We start from the raw sequence: 25,777 nt of genomic DNA, 5'->3' as shown, positions 1-25,777 counted from the left end.
ACTTAAACCATTCATACATTTGCACATTTTTGCCTTTTGACCCCCTTTTCCTCCAGGAAGAACGTCAGCGAAAGGATGTGACAGAAAGTCAGTGTACAACCTGGAAACTTCTGCATCTCCCACATGATGTGTAAAGCTACATTAAGATCTGGTTGTGAATGGATGGACTAATACATTGCACTGTTAACAATGATCCATTTGTAACAATTCTATGCACACTCGTTTTGCATGTACGCAACTTATAGTGCTAACGGCGTTATTGAATTCATAGCCACATACATGGTGGTGATAGTGGGGTACGTTAACATTAGTCTATATTAGTGCAAGAATATTCATGCTGGATTTTAGATTATTGTTATTAAGGATAATATGAACTTTAATAAAAGAAATTTGAAAAGAGGTTCACAGTCTGGTAACCTAAATTAACAGCTTATTCTTTTTTCCTTTACGAAATCTTTCAAATCATTACATTAAAATCATTACATTAAACATTTTTTTTTGCATTGTTAATCGCATAGCATAGCATAGCATAGCATAGCATAGCATAACATATAACACAACATACCATACCATACACGATATAACAACATGTCATAAGACAGCATAACATATCATAACATAACATATAACACAGCATACCATACCATAAAATACAACATACACAACACAACACAACACAACACAACACAACACAACAAAATATAACATAACAAAATATAACATAACAAAATATAACATAACATAACATAACATAACATGTACAACACAACATATAACATACCAACATAAACATTGCAAAATAAACCCAGATAGGGTGATCAAGATCAATGAAAAGAGTTGGATTAGAGGGAAGAAAGCAAAGGGTGGATTTAGTTTGTCTGTACACAGCAAGCAATGCCCAGCAAGCCATGTCCATTGTAAAACATCAAATATGTATTTTGTTGTGGCTTTATCAGACTACTGGCATGCAAATAGCAGTGCTTTACAAAGAAATCACTTGAAATACTTTCTGTGGAATTATAAGGCCTCTATATTTATTGACTGTGAAAGGCTTTTTTATCATACAAGACTCACGAAATCAAAGTCAAAGCTGAGAGAATTTAAAGGTGAAGCATGTAAGATTTTTTTATGTTAAAATACATAAACCCAGTTTATTGTTGACAGCTATTAATAATGCCATTAATGGGTTTATCTCCCTCAAAAGTGTAAGCATTGAGCCGCCCAGACACCATCAAAACATTGAGAGTTTGCTCAGATCTGTCAATCTCTTTCCAGCTCAACCAATAGCGTGAGTTTGGGGCGTGGCTACTGTAGAAGGCGGAGCCAGAGGGTGTTTTGCCGCTGTGGGACCATGACTGACACGTTACATTCAGCTACGGGTACAGGAGTGAAAGCCAAAATCCACTGCATTTAGAACTTTAAATATTAAACCAGTCATGAACACGTCAAAGCGGCATTGTGATGAAACTCTACAATGGTCGCTTCAATACCATACAGCATCATCATGCACCTGTTCAGAAAGACAAATGAAGTGCCATCTGAAATTTTCTTCTAGAATGATCATTTTTATGAAGCTCGTATATTTAAGTTCAGTATTTTTTACTTACATGGCAATGAAAATTACCTATTAATTGCCATTTAAGTGAAATTACTGAACTTAAATAAACGAGCTTGATAAAAATGCTCATTCTAGAAGAAAATTTCAGATGGCATTTAGAGGCTTTTGCATCTGAACTCTTCAAATATACCACTTTATAATGTTTACTTTGACGTAAACCAAGGGAGACAATAACCCCCCCACCCACGCCTCAAACGTGATTTCAAAGGGTCTCACAGCAATAACCAACAGAAACAGACGCCCGCATCTCTAAACAGAGCATATCATGACACATAGCAACACAGCTAAAAGTATATATGTTGGACCTTGAAAGTATTGAAAGTGGCCTACTTTTACCTGTTGAGGTCTTCACGGGTCCATTACGATCAGAAAACCTGAGGTCCGAGCGGGTTCGGGTCCAAAACTTTGACAAGTACACGGTTGTTTGAAAATATGCTTTATATTTGTAATTCCGCTAGGTGCCACTAGTGTCGCAGAAACTACATACTTCACCTTTGAAGACCATACTCGTTCTGTGACTTTCGACCCTGCTTCAAAGTACACTAATGATTTACTGCACATCCTTTCTACACGGCCTGAACTGCCGAACAGTCTTGAACGGTCTTACCGATGCAGGAAGGAAGAGAATTATCCCAGGCCCGCCTCTCTCCCGTCATGCATTTGAGCACGCCGCTGCCGTGGAGAGTGTATCCGGGGTCACACTTGTAGGTGATGGTGCTTCCAGAGAAGTGGCCCTGGTCGTTGACCTTGAAGCCAAACTGGGGCACCCCAGGGTCCTCACAGTGAGAGAGCTCAAAACCTGAAAGACATCATGACTGTTAGATTCAAGTGATGGCTGATTCATCAAGAAATGATTCATCAATATTTTCTTAAGATGAGTGCTTTTATTGTACTTTTTAGACCATATCCCAGCATTAATCTGTCATAAATGACAAAAACTATGATAAGTTCAGTAAGACTAGATTCGGAATATGATTGAGAACATTATGAGCTTTATGAGGTCATTATAGCAGAAGATTGCAGAAATTTCCCTTCGCCTGGTATTTTCATGCTGCTCTGTGGCACAGCTGTAAAAGTTTGCCATTAATGTGATCATTAACAGCAACAATTTGAAGTTAAGATCCTACTGGGCTGGTAGGCAGAGACGGTCCCTTGCTAAGCAGGCAGAACAATTAAGATTAAGTGCTTGGTTAATTTGGAGCCATAATCAGAACCAAAGCACAGACCCACTCACTGTGCGACACATCCTGTTATTAATTGTGTAGCTATGACTCATTATCATTATACAGCCAGGACTCAGAAATAGCCGAAAACAAATGGCAGCTCACTCAGTATATCAGAGAACTATAATTAAGTACAGATTTTTCAAAGTTTCATTTTATACCAATCTTTATTAATAAGTTATCAACATACACTAGACTTTTATTATTATATATGCATGCAACTATATTAATATACAGTAATATCCCAAAAAGTATGCAAACAAATAGGTCACATTTCAATGGCATATGAATTGAAAAGTGAATAAAAAAAAATGATAAAACATTACACACAACATAAAAAGTGTGTTAGTGCTTCTTTTTAAAAACAAGGCACTTAGTTTGACGTACACTTTTTTCTTTAACATTTTTGGAGGGTCCTGTATATGGATTTTTACAGTATGAATCAAAGTTCCATGACTTTCTAACTAATAAAATGTATATATAATGATAAGTCAAGCATTATATAATGCTTTTTAATTCAAAAACATTTATCAATTTCCACATTCCAGCTCTGCAACGTGAAAAAAATTACGATCAACCTTGTTATTAAAGTTATTAGAGTTATTAAAGTGTTTCCACCAAAGTCTGTCAGGGTATCTTCAGGGCTTAGCAAAATCCCCTCATCTCGAAACTCGCTCCTCTCAAAAATAATAGGTCTCTTAAGAAGACCACATAGGGGACGTGTAAAGCTTATCAGCGGTCCACCATTAAGCTGCAAGTTGTTAAGTACAGATAAACACAACAACTGCAGGTGGAGGCAACAACTTCACTAAAATCTGACACCCGGCTTTGATTGCTAGTTGATTACAGGTCGCAGCTTCACAGCACGCTTGGGTTGAGATTAGGACTCAACCAAATAAACAATGCTATTTTAATCAGCTACATTCACCACCCTGTCCTGAACGGGTCTCTAAATTTCAGCATCTAGTGCCTGGAGGTGGCCTGGCTTCTCTGGCTCTCTCTGACCTTTATTATACACTCAAATGGCTAATCCTTCAAGGGGAATGGAGTCGTAGACAGACCGGGATTTAGTCGATTTCAAATGAGATAGCCCACCAGCAGGTTAATACTTTACCCCCCAGTGGAACTAAACCTTGTTGAATCCCACACTGTGAGCACAATAGCATTAAAGCGCACCAAATTCAGTCCAAGTGCCTGCACAACTCTGGCTCTGGGCCAACAAAGCCAAGGTCAGTGGAGACACAGTCGTGTTTCTCCTGGTCCACTTCCTGATAATCCCTTTGAGCTGATTGTTTCAGATGTTCTCATGCTTTTGTTATGTCTTTCCTGTGTAAAACAGCTTTTCTTATCTATTGGTTTTTGAGTTGTAAGGAAGCCAAACCTGTTTGGAGACTTGCTACTGCCAATACATCCACAGACATGCTGCTATGAACAAGAAAGACATGATGCTACTGCACATGTAACGTGAAAATACCCATAGCAAATCTGTATAGGTGGAGCTGGGCAAGGTGGAAACACAGAACCAACTATTCATTGGCTGCACAATCCAATCAGCTCGAGCCATGTCAGATGATGTCATTACTGTACCAATCAGAGTTTCCTGACTGAACTATATATTTCATGCATCTTTTCATTTGCAGAATCAAAGTATTCTCCTTCAGTTGATGAATTATTGATAGTAATGCCAATTAAAGCCTAGTAAAAATGACAGAAAATAGCAGAAGCACCAAGAAGAAGCAACACTGAGAAGTAGCAGTTTGTGGAACTTTACATTTCTAGACATTGCTGTATGTAGAAGACTGTACAATATAATGAAATGTAGTTGACAAATACTACGTATATAGATATCTAAATACTCCTAAACAACAACAACTCATCAGCTACAGCTTATAATCTATTATTCACCTATATAGTTTAAAATATCTCTAAAAATGTTTAAACCAAACCTACACTCTTATAAGAAATGGTTCTATATAGAACATTAAAGGGTTCTGTCATGTGATTCATATATAGCGTTTTAGGGGTTCCTATTAGGAGGATTTAGTTAATGCTTTTGTATTTTGATTCAATTTTATGAATTAAACAGCTGGTAAACATACTTTATCACTAGAAAAAAATGAAACGAAGCAATAATTTCTCCGTCTATAGAACCATTCTGACGCAAGCGTTCTTTAAAATTGAGTCAAGATCTATATTAAACCCCATTGAACCTTTTTTTCTAAGTGTGTATCACACAGATATGACAACTGCACACATACTGAAGTATTGCATCAGGCACTGATACACAAATGCTTTCAAGAGAAGAAAAACATTAAAACAAGGCCAAACATCAAAATACCGCACATTGCTCACAGTCCACCACAAAAAAACAAAACAAAAAAAAAACATATAAACTTAGACAAATTCATCCATCAGTGCACCATTATCAGGAATTCATGGCTTGACAGCACAGGACTGTGTAGCTGTTTGGGAAATATTGGCTCGGATAATTAAAATAAATACTGTTCCACTAAGCCTTAAACGTTTTACTCACACTATCAACAAGAAACACATAAAGTGGCTCACTAATGGCCAATTATGCAAGATATGTTGATGATATAGAAGCCATCAGCAATCACTCGGTTGATCAAAATAAAGCAATGACATACAATCTGCTGCTTTCTTCCAGTCACTCGCCTGCAATGTGAATGACCCTTACAAGAAAGGCACTTTATTTGGTGTTTCTGTAGGTGCAGATGTGTGTAATAACAGTGTAATAACTTACTGGAATAAACCAGTTTGAAGCCTTCTCCAGTGGCCTCGGCGTCGCTGTAGAACTCCAGCCACAGGTGATTGGAGGTGCTGATGAGGGTCAGACCCAGCATCGACGAACCAGTGAAGGCTCCCAGCATGTGAGCGCCGTTGTCTTTACCATCATAGATCTGGGAGGCAGACAGATTAAATGTAGATCATAAAGCAAGAGCAAGAGCGAGATCAAAAGAAAAACCCACCTCATATTTGTTCTGTGGTATATATAGCCCGACTATTGTTTGAACAGTCTGTCTGAGATAATCATATACTCTCCGTTTATCTGAATGTTCACATCGGTATCTGCAGTACCATCTTAGTCACATAATAAAGCTACTCTGAACCAATCTGTATTGTATAAAGCGCTACAGAAATAAAAGATGTTTTCTATGCATGTTTTTTGCATGGTAGGTTTGCCATCAAGTTTAGTGTTTTGTTCTTTCCTCATATTTACAATATTTAGACAGTATCAAATATTTCCCCCATACTCTGATGTTTTGATTGAACTTTTAGGGTCATCAAAAACAAATATCACCTCCGGACATCACTTTTTGCCACTGTACTGTCTCAGATAGATAAGAAGAAAAAAAAGGATGAATAAAAATCAAAGTGATGTTCATGAAGAAAAGAAAAAAACATCAAGAAGTCCCTTTTCACACTAAACAAATGGCTAACTGCATGACTGACGTTCTTCAGTGGAACACAAATGTACCCTATATCCACTTCTTACAATATAATTAAAGTAAATGAGGATTTTAGTTTAAAAGGCCAGTTAAAGTGGTCCAAATGACATGCACAACATTTCCTGTCTTCTGAAACCATCTTTGTGTGAGGAACAGATTGAAATAGAATTAGTTTTTATCCCCCCACTTTAAATATTGACTTCCAGCCAATAGCTACCATTGGGCGTTCACTGTAATTTGCTTCTGATAAAAGCGTCTGCCCAATGCATACATTTAAATGTAATATAAAGTTCAGAAATCATAATGATCCAGAGTTTAATTCACTGACTCGATGATCCAGGTGTTATGGTTAACAGCTCACTGGAGTGGAAGATCATTAGTGATTTATAACTTAAATTTCAGTCTAAGTAGACTTGAAATATAGGGTACCACCAAATGTAAGTGATATTTTAATGGTAATTTAACATATTTATGAATGTTTGACCAGGCCAGTCAACATTCACTTTTATTATACTGTAAAATAATGGCACAGATATTCTTCAAAGCTTTACCTTTTGTTTTTGCTTTTGGTAATGTCTTACTCTGTCTATCAAAACAAGACTGGTGTCCTCTCCAAAAACAAAAAAAAGTAGGAGTGTGTATTTACAAAATGCAAATAACCCGCATTGCTGGCAGAAGCTATTTACACTAGCTCCGCCTACTAGTGTCTGATTAACCAGCCAAAATTACACAAGAAGTTCAAGAGTTCAGATCTGCCTGTCACGGGTGGTTGCAGGAAGGCAGACGGAGAAGAAGATATATTTCCAACACAAAGGTTTAATGGTGATAATAAAAAATGATAGCAGAACAGGCAGCAACACACACCATACACGACGTAGATCGGGCCAAGATTGACTGAACAGACAGAACTTAAATGCAAACACAGATGAGAATGATTAGATGAACACAGGTGATACAGACGAACTGATAATGACAATGAGGATGACACGTGACATGTGATGACAGGCAGACAAGTCCAATTAAAGGGGTGGTTGATTATGATTTCCCTTTTCTAACTTTAGTTAGTGTGTAATGTTGCTGTTTGAGCATAAACAACATCTGCAAAAATGTTCAGTGCATTTCTGTGTGAGGTAAAAGGACACGAGCTCTCGAAGCTCCGCCCCCTGTGCCGGGAGCAGCAGCTCATTTGCATTTAAAGGAACAGACACAAAACGGTGTGTTTTTGCTCACCCTCAAAAAGTGACAACTTTAACATGCTATATAAAAATATCTGTGGGGTATTTTGCGCTAAAACTTCACACACACACTCTGGGGACATCAGAGACTTATTTTACATCTCGTGAAAAGGGCATTATACCACCCCTTTAAAACAAACTAAACAAAACACAACTGTGACACCGCCATTTTCCAAACTTTCCTCTCCCTTTTCCCATTACATATCAGCTCAGAGAGGCATTAAAAAAAATTAAGAAAATATTACAAAAGTGCAAATAAATTGCCTAACAGGTATTTAATAGTGTGAATAAAGTGTTTATCAGGGTAGGATTAGGTGTAGAGGAGGGTTTTAGGGACATGTTAATATAATCAAACACACTGAATATGTTGTTATCATTGCATAATGTTTAATAATATACAAAAAAACCTAAGGAATAAAAAATAATAATCAAAAAACTAACAAATAATATCTGCCACTATTTGCACTAAGTTTAAATAGCAACTAACAACTAATGTTGCACTTAGTGTAATTAACATATGTGATTCTGAACCACAAAGTCAGTCTTATGAGTAACATTTTTATTGATATTTGAATAAATAAGCTTTCCATTGATGTATTGTATGTTATGATAGGACAATATTTGGCCGAGATACAACGAGATACAGAAAATCTGGAATCTGAGGGTGCAAAAAAATCGAAACATTGAGAAAATCTCCTTTAAAGTTGTCCATTTCTTTTGGCGATTGTGTTGCATTCACTCACTAAAATACATTTTTTATATATTTAAGGTAGGAAATTTACAAATATCTTCATGGATCATGATCTTTACTTAATATCCTAATGATTTTTGGCATAAAAGAAAAAAATCGATAATTTTGACCCATACAATGTTTTGTTGGCTAATGCCACAAATAAACCTGTGCAACTCGTGACTGGTTTTGTGATCCAGGGTCACATATATCGCTATTTGCACTAAGTGCCAAAAAAAGAGTTGCATGACACTCCTGTTTTTTGCAGCACTGTAACTGTGTTGAAATACCTTCAGAATGTCACCCTGGGCCAGATGGAAGGTTCTAGCCGAAATATTGATTCCTTTCCCAGCCTGCACCTGTATGCTGTAAATGCACTCGTGGTTGTTCTCGTAGTTCATGGGGTAATTCGGTGACAGCAGAATCCCTTCATTGTTGATGACAGACGAGCCGCACTCCGCTAGAGATGGGAAAATAAAACCATGCAACATTGGGGAAAAATGGAGTAACACAAGCACAAAGCTAGTAATCAAACCGTCAACTACTATTATTATATAAAGATATTGAGTTAACATTTTGCAACGAGCTCTCAAGCACACACACCACACGGACATACTGCTGCCGTAAAAGCTCATCGTGCATTAATACGGATCTGGCATTTTCAGAATGATTGGTCTGGACAGCACGAGTCTGCGGTGCTCGTGTGACGGCGGGTCTGGAAAGTGAAATCGACAGAGCTGAGTCGCGCCGTCCGTAGCTTAAATTCAAAATGCTATGTTGTTAGGGGACATCAAATGTGGATTTAATGGAACAACAGACAGTAAAAACAGGTGTATTAATATCCATCATGTATTCTGGTGCAAGAGAAAGACCAGCATAAAGCAACACAGCCTGGCTGATTTATTTAACGTCCCCTCGCCGTTTCCCTCCATGCTGCTCCATGTTATGACGACATTACCAGTGTCATATTTTGAATAAATCATCACTGTTACTGCCTCCATTTAGTAAATTACCTACATACACCCCCCCCCGTGAGTCAGCCCAGGACATGATGTGAATTTACACTGGGCGAGAGCTTATCCCATATGCCCTTCAGTTCAGGGGAAAAATGTTGAAATGTGACTGACCTATTGAGGTTCACAACTGACCAGCCTGCAATCTCAATTAGTTAGGCTGTCATCAGAGTGATAGAATGAGTTTTTCAGCTTTATATTCACACACTCACATATGTATGTTTTGTTCATACTAAAGATAAAATATCAATTTTGGGATTGCGAGTGCTCCTGTCAGAACTGATGTTTGTGTACAGTAGTTTCGATGGATCTGGTCCTGCTTCATTCACACAACCTGATGTGGTCTGACAGGCAGCTGAAACTGACCCTTGCGTTCGGAAAAGTACTTCAAAATGTTACTTTCAGAGAGGAAGGAAGTATGTTAAAAGAATTATGGGATTTTTCTGGGAGTTTCTTTGAGAGTCACGTCAGATGCCAGAGCTTATTAAGTGACGTGTAATCCGACGGAGCGGGAAGTCAGGAGATCGGATTGAGGGAAGCAGCACTTCAGAAGCGGGAGACACTGAGAGGTTTGATACCTGTGCAGACCATAGACATTTCTAGAACTTCTTTAGCGTCTGCGATTAAATCAGCTATCATCACCCTTTACGTTTGCTGAAAAGTGACTATAGGAAGCTATGTGAGGTTATATCATCCCTTTCTAGCAATTAAAAAGAGTTTTTTCAGGGTGATTGGGACACTTTTCCCAAGTCATCTCAATGGCAAAAAGTTTCCCAATCACCCTGAATTTTTGTCCATTCAATGGAAGCTAATGGTAATCAAAATGGTATACTCTTCAAAATATCTAGTTTTTTGGGGGACTATAGGGTGGGAGAAAAAGTCTATTCTCTCATGCATCGTGATTCTCTCTTCAACGATTCTGAAACGGAGTTTAATTTTTAACCGCAGATGCGCTCCAGAAACAGCCGTATTCTGCTTGCTTCCATTTCAACACACACAAAAAACCTTGACCTTCCATAAGATAATCTTCTATTTGGTTTAAAAGGGTTGAAGCAAATTACAAGGGAAATCAAGAGCTTCATTGCACAGGATCTGTGCTGTGGGAAACGTGTGCTTTGCTTAATGATACACTTACAATGTGCGATCTCGCCTGCTGGTATTTCAGCGTTTTACCCTCAAAATGCTCAATGAAGGCATCCTTTATATTGTTTGGAATTCAGTAGGCCTATATATCCAATATATGAAACTTGTAAGTAATTAAATAAAATACACAACTGAATGTAATATTTAAAGTCGGTACACTAATTCAATAATAATAATAAAAAAAAAAAAGTAGATCAAAAATCATTTTGGAATTGAATCGTGACTCCCAGAATCAGAATCGGATTGTTAGGTGTCTAAAGATTCCCGCTCCCAGTAGCCACACGGTAAGAAAAAAGAAAAAAAAGATCTATAATTATTTTATCATTGCATCGCAACCCTCTGAATCCTAATTGAATCGTGAGGTGCCTAGAGATTCCCGCCCCTTTAATTAAACAAACCTGAACGTTTTTTTAAACCATTGAAAGGACTGAAATAACCTCACATAGCTTATGGTTACTGTTTAGCAAATGTGAAGGATTTTTAAAGGTAATCGCAGACCCTAATAAGTTGTATCCTTCCCTCTAGTCAATGGTGGACCTGGTCATAATAGCAATGTTTGACATGAAGCTGTCACAGACTCCAGTAAAAATCACAAACATAAAATACAACCACTGTTACTCATATACTATCTACTGAAATGCATGACATATTAATTATTTAAAAAAAAAAAAAGAGTCAATTGAGATTCAACCGTGTGACCTCTCACACTTACAGCCAGGATTATTCGTCTGAAGATCAGCTAATGCTCGGGTCAGGAACTGGGAAGGTCCCCTAAGACTGAAATCCTAGAATCGCCCCTGGCACAGAACTTTGGTCATTGGGGGAACTTTCAGAAAGTACCAATCCTTCCATTTTTTTTAAACGCAGCACAGGTTTTATGCATACTTAACACATTACACACATCTGTGACAGGAATACTTAGTGGTGGATTCTGGCATGGACGACATTGGCAGTTGCCAAGCGTGGCAGCGTCATCTGCACGCCACTCCTGTCCACATCACACAGGCACTGCAACTCCGCGATGTAAGAGGTTTGCATTAAAATATCCCAAAACCTCTACAACAAGGTTACAACCCCAAATCCAGAAAAGTTGGGGCATTTTGTGAAATGAAATGCAATACAATCAAGTACGTGTGATTGGTTAATTCTCTTTAACCTTTATTTCACTGACCAACTTAAATAGAAACACATTTTGATTTCGATGGCTGCTACACACTCCAAAAAAGTTGCGACTAGAGCAAACTAAAGGCAAAAAGTTGATAGAATATCCAAGTTAAACAGCATCACAGCGTCATCAAGCTACGTCTTTGTTACTGTTTTTAATAAGCGACCTCTATAGCGGTGAAACTTACACACTGTGCCAGTAATGAAGTGATCATTTTTGTCGTACAGTACAGGTAAACTTATCAAATCAAATCAAATAAAACATGTAGTGAGATACACACAGACACGCAGTTTGCAACTACAGTGTGTTACTTCAGAAACTCAATGCAAGACCTTGCATCATCCATCTGATAGCCACAAACCGGTTTAAGTGATGTCATTGATGTTTGAAAAATAAATACATTTTATTATATACAAAATGGATAAGTTATTAATACATTACCATTAAAAAATCTGGACATCACTCAGAAATTTTTCTTTTTTGATACTTTAATTCAGCAAGGATGCATTCAATTAAAAGTTACAAAGGATTTCTGTTTCAAATAAATGCTGTTCTTTTGAGCTTTATATTCAAACACACTCTATTGAGTAGCACAATTATTGAGAAATGATGCTGAAAATGGAGACCTTTCATCACAGGAAAAGAATATTAAAAATATTCAAAATTTTCTAAAATATTTATTTATATAATATATATCTTTACAAACAAACACTAGCATCTGCAAGTGTTACTCTCTTATACAGGATATCATTATAAACTATAATCAGCTGGTAAAAATGAATGTAACATCCTCTCATAAAAGATCAATGTGGTCATTCAGAAAAACGGTCTCATTTAAAGCGATTTAACGATGAATGAAGTGCATTGTGGAGCCTAACACTAATCCCTATCCTCGTGTAGACTATAAACAAAGCATGCATCAATCAACCAAATGGTTTAAACGCAGTGTTTAAATGTACGCACACTAAACGGCTGCTGCAAACAAGTGTCGTGCTGCTAATCCAGTGGAAAAAGATTCTCGCCTGTTGAATCGCTGTGTCTGATTTCTTTAAGCCCGTCGCCTGACGCCATAAAAGGCCAATCTGATAAGATCTGCTTCTGGTAAAAAGACAGCAGGCTTTACTTTCTTTGGTGACAACATCATTTGTGAGGTGTACACAAAGGATTGGATGTGCTCACGTAAGCCACTGAAGCTCTTTCAATCTGTTTCTTCTAACTCAATCGCCGGACGAGAGTTCAGGCAACAGTCACTAGATACAAATGTCCGCCACGATCAGATATTGTTGTTTGGGTTGCACTTACTGTCAGCCTGTGTACTGTCGTGCCTGACTCTTGTTTGGTTTGCTTGGAAAAAGAAGGCTCAGTGAGGCAGAAGTTGATGTTGCAGCCCATGGCCTTGTGGGAAATGAGCCACAAGCTCCAATATTAAGATGCTGAAGTTACAAAAAGCAGAACACAAGGGTAAGGACGAGTGTCCACCAAAGCTTTTTAGCCAGCTGAAAACGCCAGCGCTCTTCTGAAAACGCCTTGCTGCGGGCGCACATATTTGTTTCTGAATATAAAAATGTTGACACAATGTAACATAATTGCACTAGTGATGAAGAGATGTTCCGTGGTGTTGTCGTTTGTTGTCGCTGTACAAGCAGAATGTGCCGGTTGGTCGGTGTGGTATTTGTCCCGCCCCTCCTCCACTGTGATTGGACGGCTGGGTAAAATGTGAAAGTGATGAGCGCTGCGTTCTTTCAAACATTCTCCAACTCTCGGTGACTAGTTAAAAATGCTGAGTGCTCAATGTTCAGCGTGAAATAGATGCTCAGCTCCTCGTCACACTGCTGGCATTTTAAAAAAACGCGACACTCCCATTGAAAACAATTGGATAAATACACTAGCTTTGGGTAAAAACGCTTTGGGGGACACATAGCCTAAACGAGCAAACTGAAACCCTCATTAATTGGCTAACTAACTTCTGAGATGGGTCTGATCATAGAACATGATTACTGCCAATGAAATTAAACAAAACTTCAAAACTTTCAAATTTGTGCCACGCCCATATTTAGGGCACTGGGCAATGAAGTTAAAAAAGATGCCTTTGACTGAATATGAAACTCTATTTCTCTTGTGAAATGTGAGAAATTTTCCATAGACTATAAAGTAGCCTACTTTTAAAGGATATATATTTTTAATGATTTTGTTACCTTATTTGAACTAATTAGCAAACTAAGTAAATGTAATTGAAAAATTATTTAATTGCCAAATTAAAGGCTACCTTGCAACCCTTGCTATCACCATAAAACAAAACTAATAATAATATTGGTCACACATGAGAAAGCAATCCATTCCAGAAAGAAAAAAACCTTTAGAAAGAAAAAGTATTTTTTTATTTTGACAGCCAACTGAATAAAATAAGCTAAAATCACCGCCAAGATAAGAAACATCTAATCGCACCTCTAATTGTAACAATATTTCAAGCAAAATTGAAGGAAATATTTATAAACCAAATATGATTTTCATGATGATTAAATCATCATATTCATTAATCACAAAATATGACTTTAATTTGAACTACAAGTGCTAAATTAAAGGTTAGTGAAGCTGTGCAAACTGAGAAAGAATTATTAATTATGGAAAGCTGTATTCACATGCATTTGCATTGCTATTAAATCTGAAGCCACTAGCCTTGAAATCCACATGCCTGATAAACCCAGCTGTAAACCTCTTGAAAAGAACATGCCTTTAAACCTTCGCAAAATCTCACACACACACACACATCCTCAGCAGGAGCTTTGCAATATAAAGCTGATATGATGAAAGGCAAAGTAAAAGCCCTAGTATATCATAACCTGCATTTCCATCCAGCATGTCATCTGGCACAATAACATAATGAACTCATTGATACAGCTCAGTGCCTACTGAGAAGCAATTTTGCTACCATTTCTTTCACTAGATAGAGGTGAGCGGACCGCCTCAAGTGGAAGACGGTATTCAAACTCATCTGCGCATTTACAATCATCGAAGCATCATGGGGTTCAACATTGCTTAATTCCCTTTTAATTTGGCTGTGTAGATGCTAGGCAACTCAAGACGGACAGTCTAAGAAATGGTTTTCACAGCAAATTATCCATTAGCACAGGGTTCAGCAAAACCACGTTTCACTTTTCACTTTCTTCCCTTAAGACAGGGTTGCTTTCTAGTTTAATCCTCGGAGTAAACAGTAAAAAACAGGTGGAAAGTGACTAGACGTTCCATCAGGGGACTTCGATGCTTACTACTCTCTTGTAAACACGGGAAACAAGGATACATGTGAAATTGGAGTGTTTGGGAAAAACAAATCAATTTGAAATGCAGCAGCAACGCAGGCGAAACATTGCTGAAATTGCTTTATGATGGAATATGACCTTCTGAACCACAGGAAACAAAACTGAAGGGAAACCAAAACTGATGAATCTGCAATGCAGTGTTTGTGTGGGTCAGAAGCTCGAACCTCTCTGACAGATAATCAGGTAAACTGAATTCTGAAACGCAATTTAAATTCCAAACACATCACAGCTGTTCACACACCATTTAGGAGGTTTGCCTCTGTGTGTGTCTTTAGAGCGAGTTGAAAGGGCTGATATAATCACACACACACACGCACACACCGAATAAATACTTGTGTTTCTCACATTATTCTAAGGTGGACTTATTACGTAGCAAGGTCACACCACAGCACAAACAGGAGTGGCACTTTTTATCTTCTTATGCAAATGGTGGAGAGAACAATAGACGGACAGATGGATGGATGGATGGATGGATGGATGGATGGATGGATGGACAGAAAGAACGATAAAAAGGCAGACAGATAGACTGATAATCAGACAGACTGATGGACAGACAGACAAATTGATGGATGGATGGATGGATGGATGGACAGAAAGAACGATAGAAAGGCAGACAGATGGACAGACAGACGGACAGATGGATGGATGGACAGAAAGAAAGATAGAAAGGCAGACAGATGGACAGACATAGATAGATGGATGGATGGATGGATGGATGGATGGATGGATGGATGGATGGATGGATGGATGGACAGACAGAAAGAACGATAGAAAGGCAGACAGATAGACTGATAATCAGACTGATGAACAGACAGACAGATAGATAGATAGATAGATAGATAGATAGATAGATAGATAGATAGATAGATAGATAGATAGATAGATAGATAGATAGATAGATAGATAGATAGATCTTGTCATCCATGCTTTCCTCATTATTCCTCTTATTGTCCGTACGGAGCACTAGAATGGATTAAGCTGGCAGGGACATTTTTATCCCTACGATAATCAGCGGAAATCCCTTTGTTATCCTTTTACTCCTAAATTAAAAGCAAACTGCTTAATGCGGCACGAGATGAGATTTTGCCATTCTAAACCCCTCAGGGAGCCCGACACAAAAGGGATGTCACAGCCACCCAATCCCGCCAGCAGATTACAGAATATTAAAGGAAGCAATATTGACATTTTCCATAAGCACGATAGGCCTAAAGTTCACTCTAACTGCAGTGTAACCCAATTATCCTGATTAGAGGAGAGCTGTGCTCTCTGTGGACGGCAGAGAGAGAGGCGAGGAAGAGGACGAGGAAGAGGCTGTTGTTGAACAGACAAAAGAGAGAGGGAGGAGATAGACAACTGACACTGAAAGACATCGTAAGAAAGTTAAAAACCCTGCTTGTGAAGCTTCAGGAAGACATCAATATAAAACAGACTGCAGTTTGTTCAGAGTTTGTTGTCTGCAACATCATTCCCAAACCGCTCATTGATTGTTTGTTTCCTGCTGAATAGTCTTGAATAGTCCTGCTGTTCTCAGTCTCAAGAGTACATGAACAATTTCATGTTCTCCATAACAAGATGTAGACCATTTTTTTTACATCAAATACAGTATTTCCTTTCTTTCAATATTTCTACTGTACCACTTTATGAAACATGTTTTTCAAATGTTTCAAACAATTCAGACTTTTGAAACCCTTTGTATCTATCAGGCTTCTGAATTCACACATCAAAAGTGACAATTATCAATTCAATAATATATTTATTTGCTAAATAGGTATACATGGCTAGTCAACTGCATTGTAAGCGTCGTGTTTTGTCCTACAGATGTGCAATTTGTGCAAGATTTAGGAGTGTCTTTCCATCAGAAATATAAGCTTTTCTCTAGACAAAATGCAGCTGCTTTTATCTCTTTTAACACACATTGTCTTTTTAATATTTTAAGAAAACCTTGCCTCAATACACACTCTTTGCAAAACACACAGAGATGAATTATAGATAACATTAAGAATGAATGATACGTTTCGAGTTTGGATATGTAAGAGCGTCTTCAATCACCCATTTGGGGAATAAATATACATTAATATCACCGTTAGCACCGTATTCTATTAAGGCAAAACTTTTTCACATGTGAGATGGAACAAGATGTTGAAGTCCATTTCCAAATGAGAAACTCCAGCAGTGTTTAATCATGAGGATTCGGTTAATGTCTCTCCCTGGCATTTGCAATAGAAGCACTGAAGCTGAATGCATTAAAAATGTACAAGACGTGCCCTGTAAGATATAGCTTGCAACAAAGAAGCCTTAAAAATACAGTTTTAATATCTATGCTAATGATAAAGCCTTCCTCTACAGCGAAAAAGAGACGAACAAATGGTGGAAAACGAGACGGTCGTGAAAGTTTTGCTAGCTAGATCGACGGGGATCAACATATTGAACAGTTTTTTACAGCTGCAATTAAAGTTTAGAATACATTATGAATCGCGAATGATATGAGGGATGGTTTCGCATGAATAATTGATTTAGACGATTATACATTCATAAAGCATGTCATCCTATACTGGGGGGTCATGTGACTGGGCCACAACTCCCCTCAGAACTTGATTTCTCAATCTGTGCCTTTGGCTGTGATGAGTATGTGCAACAATCTGACGCAATCTAGAGTATCATTTTTATGAGGTAAACAGTGTGTTTGGGTTGAGCTACTCAGGACAGTATTTTCAATGTGTGTTCATAATAAAGTACTACATAAAACTATAGAATAATAGAGGCACTGAGGCCTTTTCCAACCCATTTCACTAGCACATGTTATGCCCAGATCCATCATCAAACCCACACATATGGCCCATCTGCCATCATAGAGTCTCATCCAACATCAGCCAAAACCAATGTCTGTCAATTTCAGCCATAACATCACAAATTCAAAATTAGGACTCTGTCATATGCAGTAAGGTTACTGCATATGACAGAGTCCTAATTTTGAACAAGTCATTATAATCTTCATAGAACTTTAAAACATAAAGGGCAATTGACTTTGTACACCAACGCATGTATCATTCCTATTTTGCACCCGATGCACAGCGGACTTTTCCCTCCACAGACGCACGTCGGTAAATTAGGTAAATTAGGGGCGGTTCAGCGAAAAGAGGAGGCGTGTTCCGGCGCAAACGTTCCCTGGTGCTATTTTGCAGTTCCAGAAAACAATTCCGCCACTGACCAGGAGAAACCTAGTCTAAAGTCAGTGGCGCGTTATTCAGATGCTATTTTAAGGGCGCATGCTTGGCCATAATGTAGCGTGTGCACAACGCGAATACACTTTGCTTCTCTCATCTACACAGACGCAACAGTTGACATTTTTGCAAACCATACATAATTACAAGGAAAAATATTCCACATGAGGGAAATCATTGTGGTGACCATGAAGCTGTGAAAAAATAGGCATATATCTAGCTTACACATTTACCCAAATTATTATACGCCTGTTTAACCGAAGCTAATTTGGGTGGGTTTCTCCATCCACACACAATGTCACTTCTCTGTGTTTTACGGCCCTGACGAGAACGTCGGTCTCCTCGGCTGTGAACCGCTCCTGGCGTGCGCCTGGCAAATCCGCCGTTATAATAGCAAGCCGCCATAGAACAAGCGTGCCTGCTTTTAAAGGGAATGTGAGATGTCGCTCTGATTGGTTTATTTCACGTTACGCCCAAACCACACCTATGAGTAATGAAGCTGCTTCAGACCAACACATTTTAGATTTGCGTCGGCGCATGAGTCATTTATCCCGCCGGTATAATAGCAACAGCGCCCGAGATTCGCCCACAAAGTTACTTGCGTTTCGCGTTTGATACTTGCGTTTCAGATCGTTAAAATAGGGCCCAAAGAATTAAGCCCTATTCGGATGGTAATTTTTTCTCATGTGGCCGTCTGTAAAAATACATTTGCATGGCACCTCAGTGATAAAACCCATGCATTCGGATGGCCATTTATTCACGGTGAAGGAGCGAGTTTTGTGATCCTACGAACCCGGGAACTCGCTGTTCACATTGCATGATTGTCTGCTGCAAATGTAATATGCTTGGAATAATAAGAATAAATTTAAACTTAATTTAATAAGAGGATAGTTTAATTATTTCAATCTCTTGTTTAAAAATAGGAAGCTTGACACAATATTATCTCAAAATGATGGATGTCATTTTAAAAATATGGAAATTAGCGGAAATAAATTAATGCAGCCTCTTATTTACATGAGGTGAACATAAAGCTGACTGGTTTATATCTTTAATGTATATAATTGTATATAATACATCATTTAAAATTGTATTGCTTATATTGCTGCCACAATAATGGCCCGTTTCAAATGTTTAAGTGCTTTGTTTCTCTTTCTCCTTTCTGTTCTTAACAGTTCCCACCCGCTGAGGTGGAGCGGTGATAAAATATTGTTCTTCTGAATAATTTCCAGCATTTCAGTAATAAAAGTGTACATCTTTGAAGCGCAACAGTTACCGTATGGTGCTCTGCGGTGGTCAAAAACGTTTTAAACAGTGGATTTTGAAGTGATCTCTTCTTGTAAACTCAGTGATATGGATTCGGACGGCATTTCAATTACCACACGACCTTGGTGTGGGATTTTTATGTGGGTTGTGGAAGGAAAACACTGACATTCTGGATTCGGATGACAATAAAATCACCTACTAGCCACTGTAAATGTTGAAAATACTTTACGACCCCATGAGAAACAATTACCATCTGAATAAGACTCTTAGAAGAAAAGGTTTTATATTAAAGCTCAAAGGGTTCTGCCAGGCGCTTAATATACAGAACCTTTCATGGGAACCCATCATTTCGAGGATTTACTTTTCATTTATTTTAAATATTATTAACGAATTAAACAGCTCTAAAACATATAGAAAACCTGAAATAACCTGTTAAACATGAAAGTATATGCAACCATTTAAGACATTTCTCCTTATATAGAACGTTTTTGACATAAAGTGTTCTTTAAAATTGAAGAACCCAATTGAACCTTTTTTTCTAAGAGTGTAGGACATATTACAAGACCATATGACTGGGTTACTTAAGTACCAAGTCTTTGTCAAGCAACTATCTTGAATTGGCAAAAAACATCAATTTATATCCAAAATATCCAATACATTCATAACTAATATTTTTTAACAACAAAAAAGAACACTGGTAAAACATCCTTTATAACATAATAAAATATATTTGTTTCTTGCATAAATAAACAAATAGCTAACTAAATACATTTCCAAATACACAGCTAATTATGAATCACTATCTTTTCTTTTTTTTGGTAGCAAATGGTGCAGTTATAACATCTACCAACAGGAACGGATAAAATCTTGAACCTTTGGATCCTCTCAAGGTTTCTTCCACATGTATGTGTTTTTCCTCATCAGTGTTTGTAAGGCAACATTCTTAGTAAAGCTTCTTTGAAACTAATTGTATTGTGAAAAGCTCTATACAAAACATCTGAGGACTTCAGCCTTGACAGAACTGTGTTTCCATTATGACTTTGATTGAAATGTGGCCTTTCTTCAGACCACAGCCTGAGTTTATACCAAATTACTGATATATCTTCATGTTTCAAAACATCTTGACCGCTGGCAAATGTATACCTGTCACAAACCTACTCTATTCAATTCTTGACTATAAAACTGTTCAAGGTAATTCCAAGGTGCTTAACATCTCAAACTTCATTAATCACAGTTTAATCTCAACAATACAAAAGCCGCACCTTGTCTTGCATATTATGTGTTAACGCTCAAGTTAAACGATTAACTTCACGTTAACAGAAAGTGAGTCAGAGAAGATGCCCTGTGGTCTCTGAATGAGAAAAAGCATAACGTGATCACATAATGTAATTCGTATTGCAACCCATTGAACAGACTTGTCTCAACTCATAAACGTCACATATGATTAATAGCACTATAAGAGAAAGATCGGATGCTGCAGGAGACTTTACCAGCGCAAAGATTCATCTTGAGGAATAGATTAAAAAAGACGAGGAGGAAAATAGCTGGCTCACTCTCTATGGTTCTGCGTTGGCTTCAGCATATTTCTCCTTGAACAGATCTGTGAGATTACTGCTTAAAATACACTAATTGGAGGAACTTGAACAAGTTTAAAGCTAAAGCGTGTAATTCCTGTGCCACAAATGCAATTGCAAAAATAAATGAACAGGTTTCCCGAACACTCTCCTCGTCGGTCATTGGTCGGGCCAAATAGATAGTTCCACCCATTGGTAAGAGGGAGTTTGTTTTATGTCTATGTCATTGTCTGACACTCTTGCTTATTCTAACCCCTTGGCCCTAATTGTTTCCTAGAAAGCTCATTTGTCTTTATTTTATATAAAAAATATATTTATTTTTTTTGCAATGTAAAATCGATAGTTGTGATGGATAGGAGGGAAAGCTGAGGCCTGTGTTAGTGTCAAGTGATTTTGATGAATACACTGCCTTTGTCTAACTCCCCTCAAGTGGAAGGTATGGGTTTTAATCCAAAACTAAAACACCTTCAGCTCCTTCGAGGTGTTACAGTCACTGCTGTCGCTCTGTTACAATCTCAAGAACCAGTAACCTGTGGCGGTTCCAGCTTGTATGGCACCCCAGGACATTTTCTGCAGAATAGATACATGATACTAGCTGTGCTTTCTCGCTCTCTCATGAATCACATGTGTAACAGTATAATGGATCCGTGCATCAAGCCTTAAAGGGATGGTTTGGAGTAATTTCATCCTAGGGTCCTTTGCACCATGACCTCGAGCCAAACACCCCCCCAGAAAGCTTTTTTTCCTTTGGTCGAACATTATTAGAGATATCAGCCGAATGGCTTAGTGCAGGCGCTAATGGATCCAAGGTTGTATCTCGTAAATTACCCCACTAGTAATGCCCAGAATGGTACCAAACTTCTACAGTAGTACAAATAGGTTCTGTACTCATAAAACGAGGCATTGGAAAGTTTGTAAGTACATCAGGAGTTTATTTAAATAACACTTGCCTGACGGCTAATGCTACCGCTAACCCGGACGTCGACGTCACTTCAGTGATTTGGAAAAAGCCCATAAAAGTCCTGGCAGAATAAGGATGTAGTGTAACTTAAAAAAAAAAAAAAAGAAGTATTTATAATTTTTTATAATTTTTTCCGAAGTGTTGACAACTTAGTGTTAACTAATAATTGTTGCAAACTGGTACAACCAACAAAATATTAGTGCATTCCTGGAACTGGGCGTCGTTACACTACATCCTTATGCATCGCTTTCTGTCAGGACTTTTACGTGCTTTTCCCAAATCACTGAAGTGACGTCGACGTCCGGGTTAGCGGTAGCATTAGCCGTCAGGCAAGTGTTATTTAAATAAACTCCTGATGTACTTACAAACTTTCCAAAGCCTCGTTTTATGAGTACAGAACCTATGTACCATTCTGAGCATTATTAGTGGGGTAATTTACGAGATACAACCTTGGATCCATTAGCGCCTGCACTAAGCCATTCGGCTGATATCTCTAAATAAGCTCTAACTTTAATAATGTTCGACCAAGAGAAAAAAGCTTCTGGGGGGGTGTTTGGCTCGAGGTCATGGTGCAAAGGACCCTAGGATGAAATTACTCCGAACCATCCCTTTAAAGTGACAGCAGCATATATATATATATATATATATTTAAACCATTGTTATTGTTATTTGTTAACATTGTGAATCCTTTTGGCCACTATAATCACCTAGTGAAAATATGATATTGTGACAGTCCTAACGGATGTGACAATGTGACGCGTGCAAATGAGCTTAAAAAAAATTGCAATTGCGCAAACCACCATTCCCGATTTTTTGTGTAGGCAGCTGGCAATGTCACCCACACTTAAATCCGACAACTGGATGTAACCTTGTTCGGATGTGAGCCTTGATTTCCAGAACTGATTTGTTTTACCTAAAGAGAATATTGTGGGGACACAACCTCCTGGTTGAGTGTAGAATAAATATAAATAAATAAATCCGAAGACAAACAGCCATGATAAATGCAGTTATTATTTTTTTCAATTAAAGTGAAAAATGGCCGGTGACCCCTCATGACCAGAGAAAAGTGAAGCGACACTAGCAAAAGTTCTCCATTATTATAATTGCTATTTTGTTTATGCCCCTGTCTTGTGACATGCACGGCTAACTCACAATTGATGCCGCTTCAGCCCACTCCGTCTACGTCTGATGAATGCTTTATTGCCGAGGAGTCACTTACTGACAACGGTGAGCAAGATACACTGAGAGATACAATCAAGAAACACTGAAACATGACAATAGTGCTACTAAATCACTTCAAATGCTCTCGGCAGTATAGCCAGCCAAGCTGAATTGTGAAAGCAACTGTGAAGGAAGTTTGGCGTGGAAATACGCTTCTGTCCTGGAGTTTATTAGCTCTGAGAACCAAAATGGAAACATGACCCCCTCTGCACGGTAACACGATGACCCTTTGTGTTTCCAGGGAAGCAGCAGGAACCAATTACTCTGTCATAATCAGGCTCGACATCGAGCCAAGCAAAGAAAGTGACCGTGGCCATATTGGAGTAAACTGATGAAAACTCATGTCATCACTTCATGTCAATCTGTATGACTTTCTTCGAAAATTTTGCTCTTTTTATTGTGACGGCCTCACACCGTGTCCTGACCAGACGCTAATGCGATTCCAACGACAAATAGTTTGTCTGTCCACACCAGACACGAGATTGGCAACTCACAGCCAATCAGAAGAGCGTATGGGCGGAGTCTCTCTGCACAAAATGGATGAGTACATAATCTAATTAATAAATACTACACCATTTTAACATTATTAAAAATACATACTGAGTGACTAATTTATTTTCAAGATCTGAGATGTTCCAGACGGCTGGTTTGAACAAAAACTCTGATTAACATGGAAAAGATGCCTTTTATTGCATGTTGCGTCGTCGTGTCACGTCTGGTCAGGACACAGTGTTTGGACTTATTTTTGCATTATATTGAAAACAATGGCCAGGATATTCTGTAAAAAAATCATCTTTCGTTTTCCAAGAAAGAACATACAAGTTCATACAAGTCTGAATCGATTCGAGGTTGAGTAAATAACGAATTTTTAAGTGAACTGTCCCTTTAAACCACTCATTGTTTGAACCCCTCTGATTTATCCTCTGTAAAAGCAGGTTCATCATCGGGCTGACAGTCAAAGTGAAAACGTCAGCATAATCTTTCTTTAGAATCAGCAATATGTCCATGTGGAGTGCCATTTGGTAGTGAATCAAGAGAATAAAAGTTTAAATGAATGAAAACAGCTGACAACGTACCAACACACCTTGGCAGAGGTGCGCTCCACATGCGCCGACCCCCTCCCAGGCAAATGATTTCTGGCGCTCCCTCCAGCCGGTAGCCCATGTTACACGAGAAGGTGAGAGTATCTCCGATACCAAAGCTGTAACCGTTACGCCGCCCGAAATCAGGCACTCCTGGATCCTCACACGGCTCCAGGTTGTATTCTGAGAGAAACAGAATTTGAAAGAATTTTATAATTTTATGTAATATGTACAGAGGTGTCAAAAGTATTCACATTCATTACTCCGGTAGAAGTATAGATACTAGGGTTTAAAAAGACTTTTTACTTGTTTCAAAACTACTTAAAGTATAAAAGTAAAAGTAATGTAAGGAAAAAAATCTCTCTCTCTCTCTCTCCACATCTAGGTTTCCTTCGGAGGAGTTTTGGTGCTGCGCACAACCAAATATGACTACAGCCTCTCACAAGTTAGAAAGACACCACAACGCCAATCAGTTTAGCGACGTGTATTCAGGAGGCGGGACTCAGATCTAAACCGTTTATGTAATTGGCCAATTTTTTTTTTTTTTTTTTACGACGACAAGCCGGAATGAAAACAAGCCGAAATTAAATAGGAGTAACGAGGCTATTTTTAAAATGTAAGGAGTAGAAAGTACAGATAATTGCGTGAAAATGTAAGGAGTACAAGTACAAAGTCGTCAGAAAAATAATTACTCCAGTAAAGTATAGATACCCCAAATTTCTACTTAAGTAAGGTAACGAAGTATTTGTACTTCGTTACTTGACACCTCTGAATATGTATTAGAAGTAAAGGTAACACTTTATTTTACAGTGTCCTTGTTACAGTACATATGTTACATGTACTTACCATAGTAATAACAGTAAATGATGCATAATTACATGCAACTAACCCTCAACCAAACCCTAATCCTACCCTAACCCTATAGTAAGGACATGTAGTTGCTTAATATTACTCAGTACTTAAATATATAATTACACTGTAACAATGACACCTTAAAATAAAGTGTATAATGAACTTGAAAATACAAAAACATGTCAATTTTTTTAGTTTTTTTGTTACACTTTATTTTAAGGTGACGTAGTTACATTGTACTTAAATAAGTAGTGAGTAATATTAATTAACTACATGTACTTATTATAGACTTACGGTTAGGTTGTTAAGGGTTAGTTACTTGTAATTATGCATTATTTACTGTTTTTACTATAGTAAGTACATGTAGCCTACATAGACTACATGTGAAATTAAATTAAAGTGTTACATTATTTCTTGTTTATATCCTGATTATAGCTCTATTTTTTTAAATACATTTTAGTTAATATTTTTTTACATTTTTATACATTCAGTTTTATTGTTTTAATTTTTGTTAAATTCACCATTGGCATTTCTATCAAAGATATTAAAATATTATGACAAAGTATAAGAAGATGTCATGAAAATGTATTTTATTCAGAAGAATAAATAAAATACTTGACACCAGGGTTATTATCGGTAACTAAAACTATCAAAAACATTTATGTTCATTGAAATAAAGTTTTTAAAAT

General features: G+C 37.8%; 1 protein-coding gene across 1 annotated transcript in view; it reads right to left on the bottom strand.

Moving 5' to 3' along the window:
* csmd3b (CUB and Sushi multiple domains 3b) overlaps positions 1-25,777 on the bottom strand; it is a gene marked incomplete at its 5' end in the record, with an annotated part of 443,617 nt that overhangs the window by 145,983 nt on the left and 271,857 nt on the right. The window contains 4 exons of the mRNA XM_084423901.1: positions 2,226-2,417; positions 5,606-5,762; positions 8,567-8,736; positions 24,231-24,419. Of these exons, the coding sequence (XP_084280027.1) occupies positions 2,226-2,417; positions 5,606-5,762; positions 8,567-8,736; positions 24,231-24,419 (708 nt within the window). The remainder of the gene's footprint in view (positions 1-2,225; positions 2,418-5,605; positions 5,763-8,566; positions 8,737-24,230; positions 24,420-25,777) is intronic.

The sequence above is a fragment of the Rutilus rutilus genome (assembly GCF_951802725.1).
Source record: "Rutilus rutilus genome assembly, chromosome: 11".
Classification (NCBI taxonomy): Eukaryota; Metazoa; Chordata; class Actinopteri; order Cypriniformes; family Leuciscidae; genus Rutilus; species Rutilus rutilus.
The sequence above is the reverse complement of the archived record's forward strand: the minus strand, read 5'-3'. Positions and strand labels throughout refer to the sequence as shown.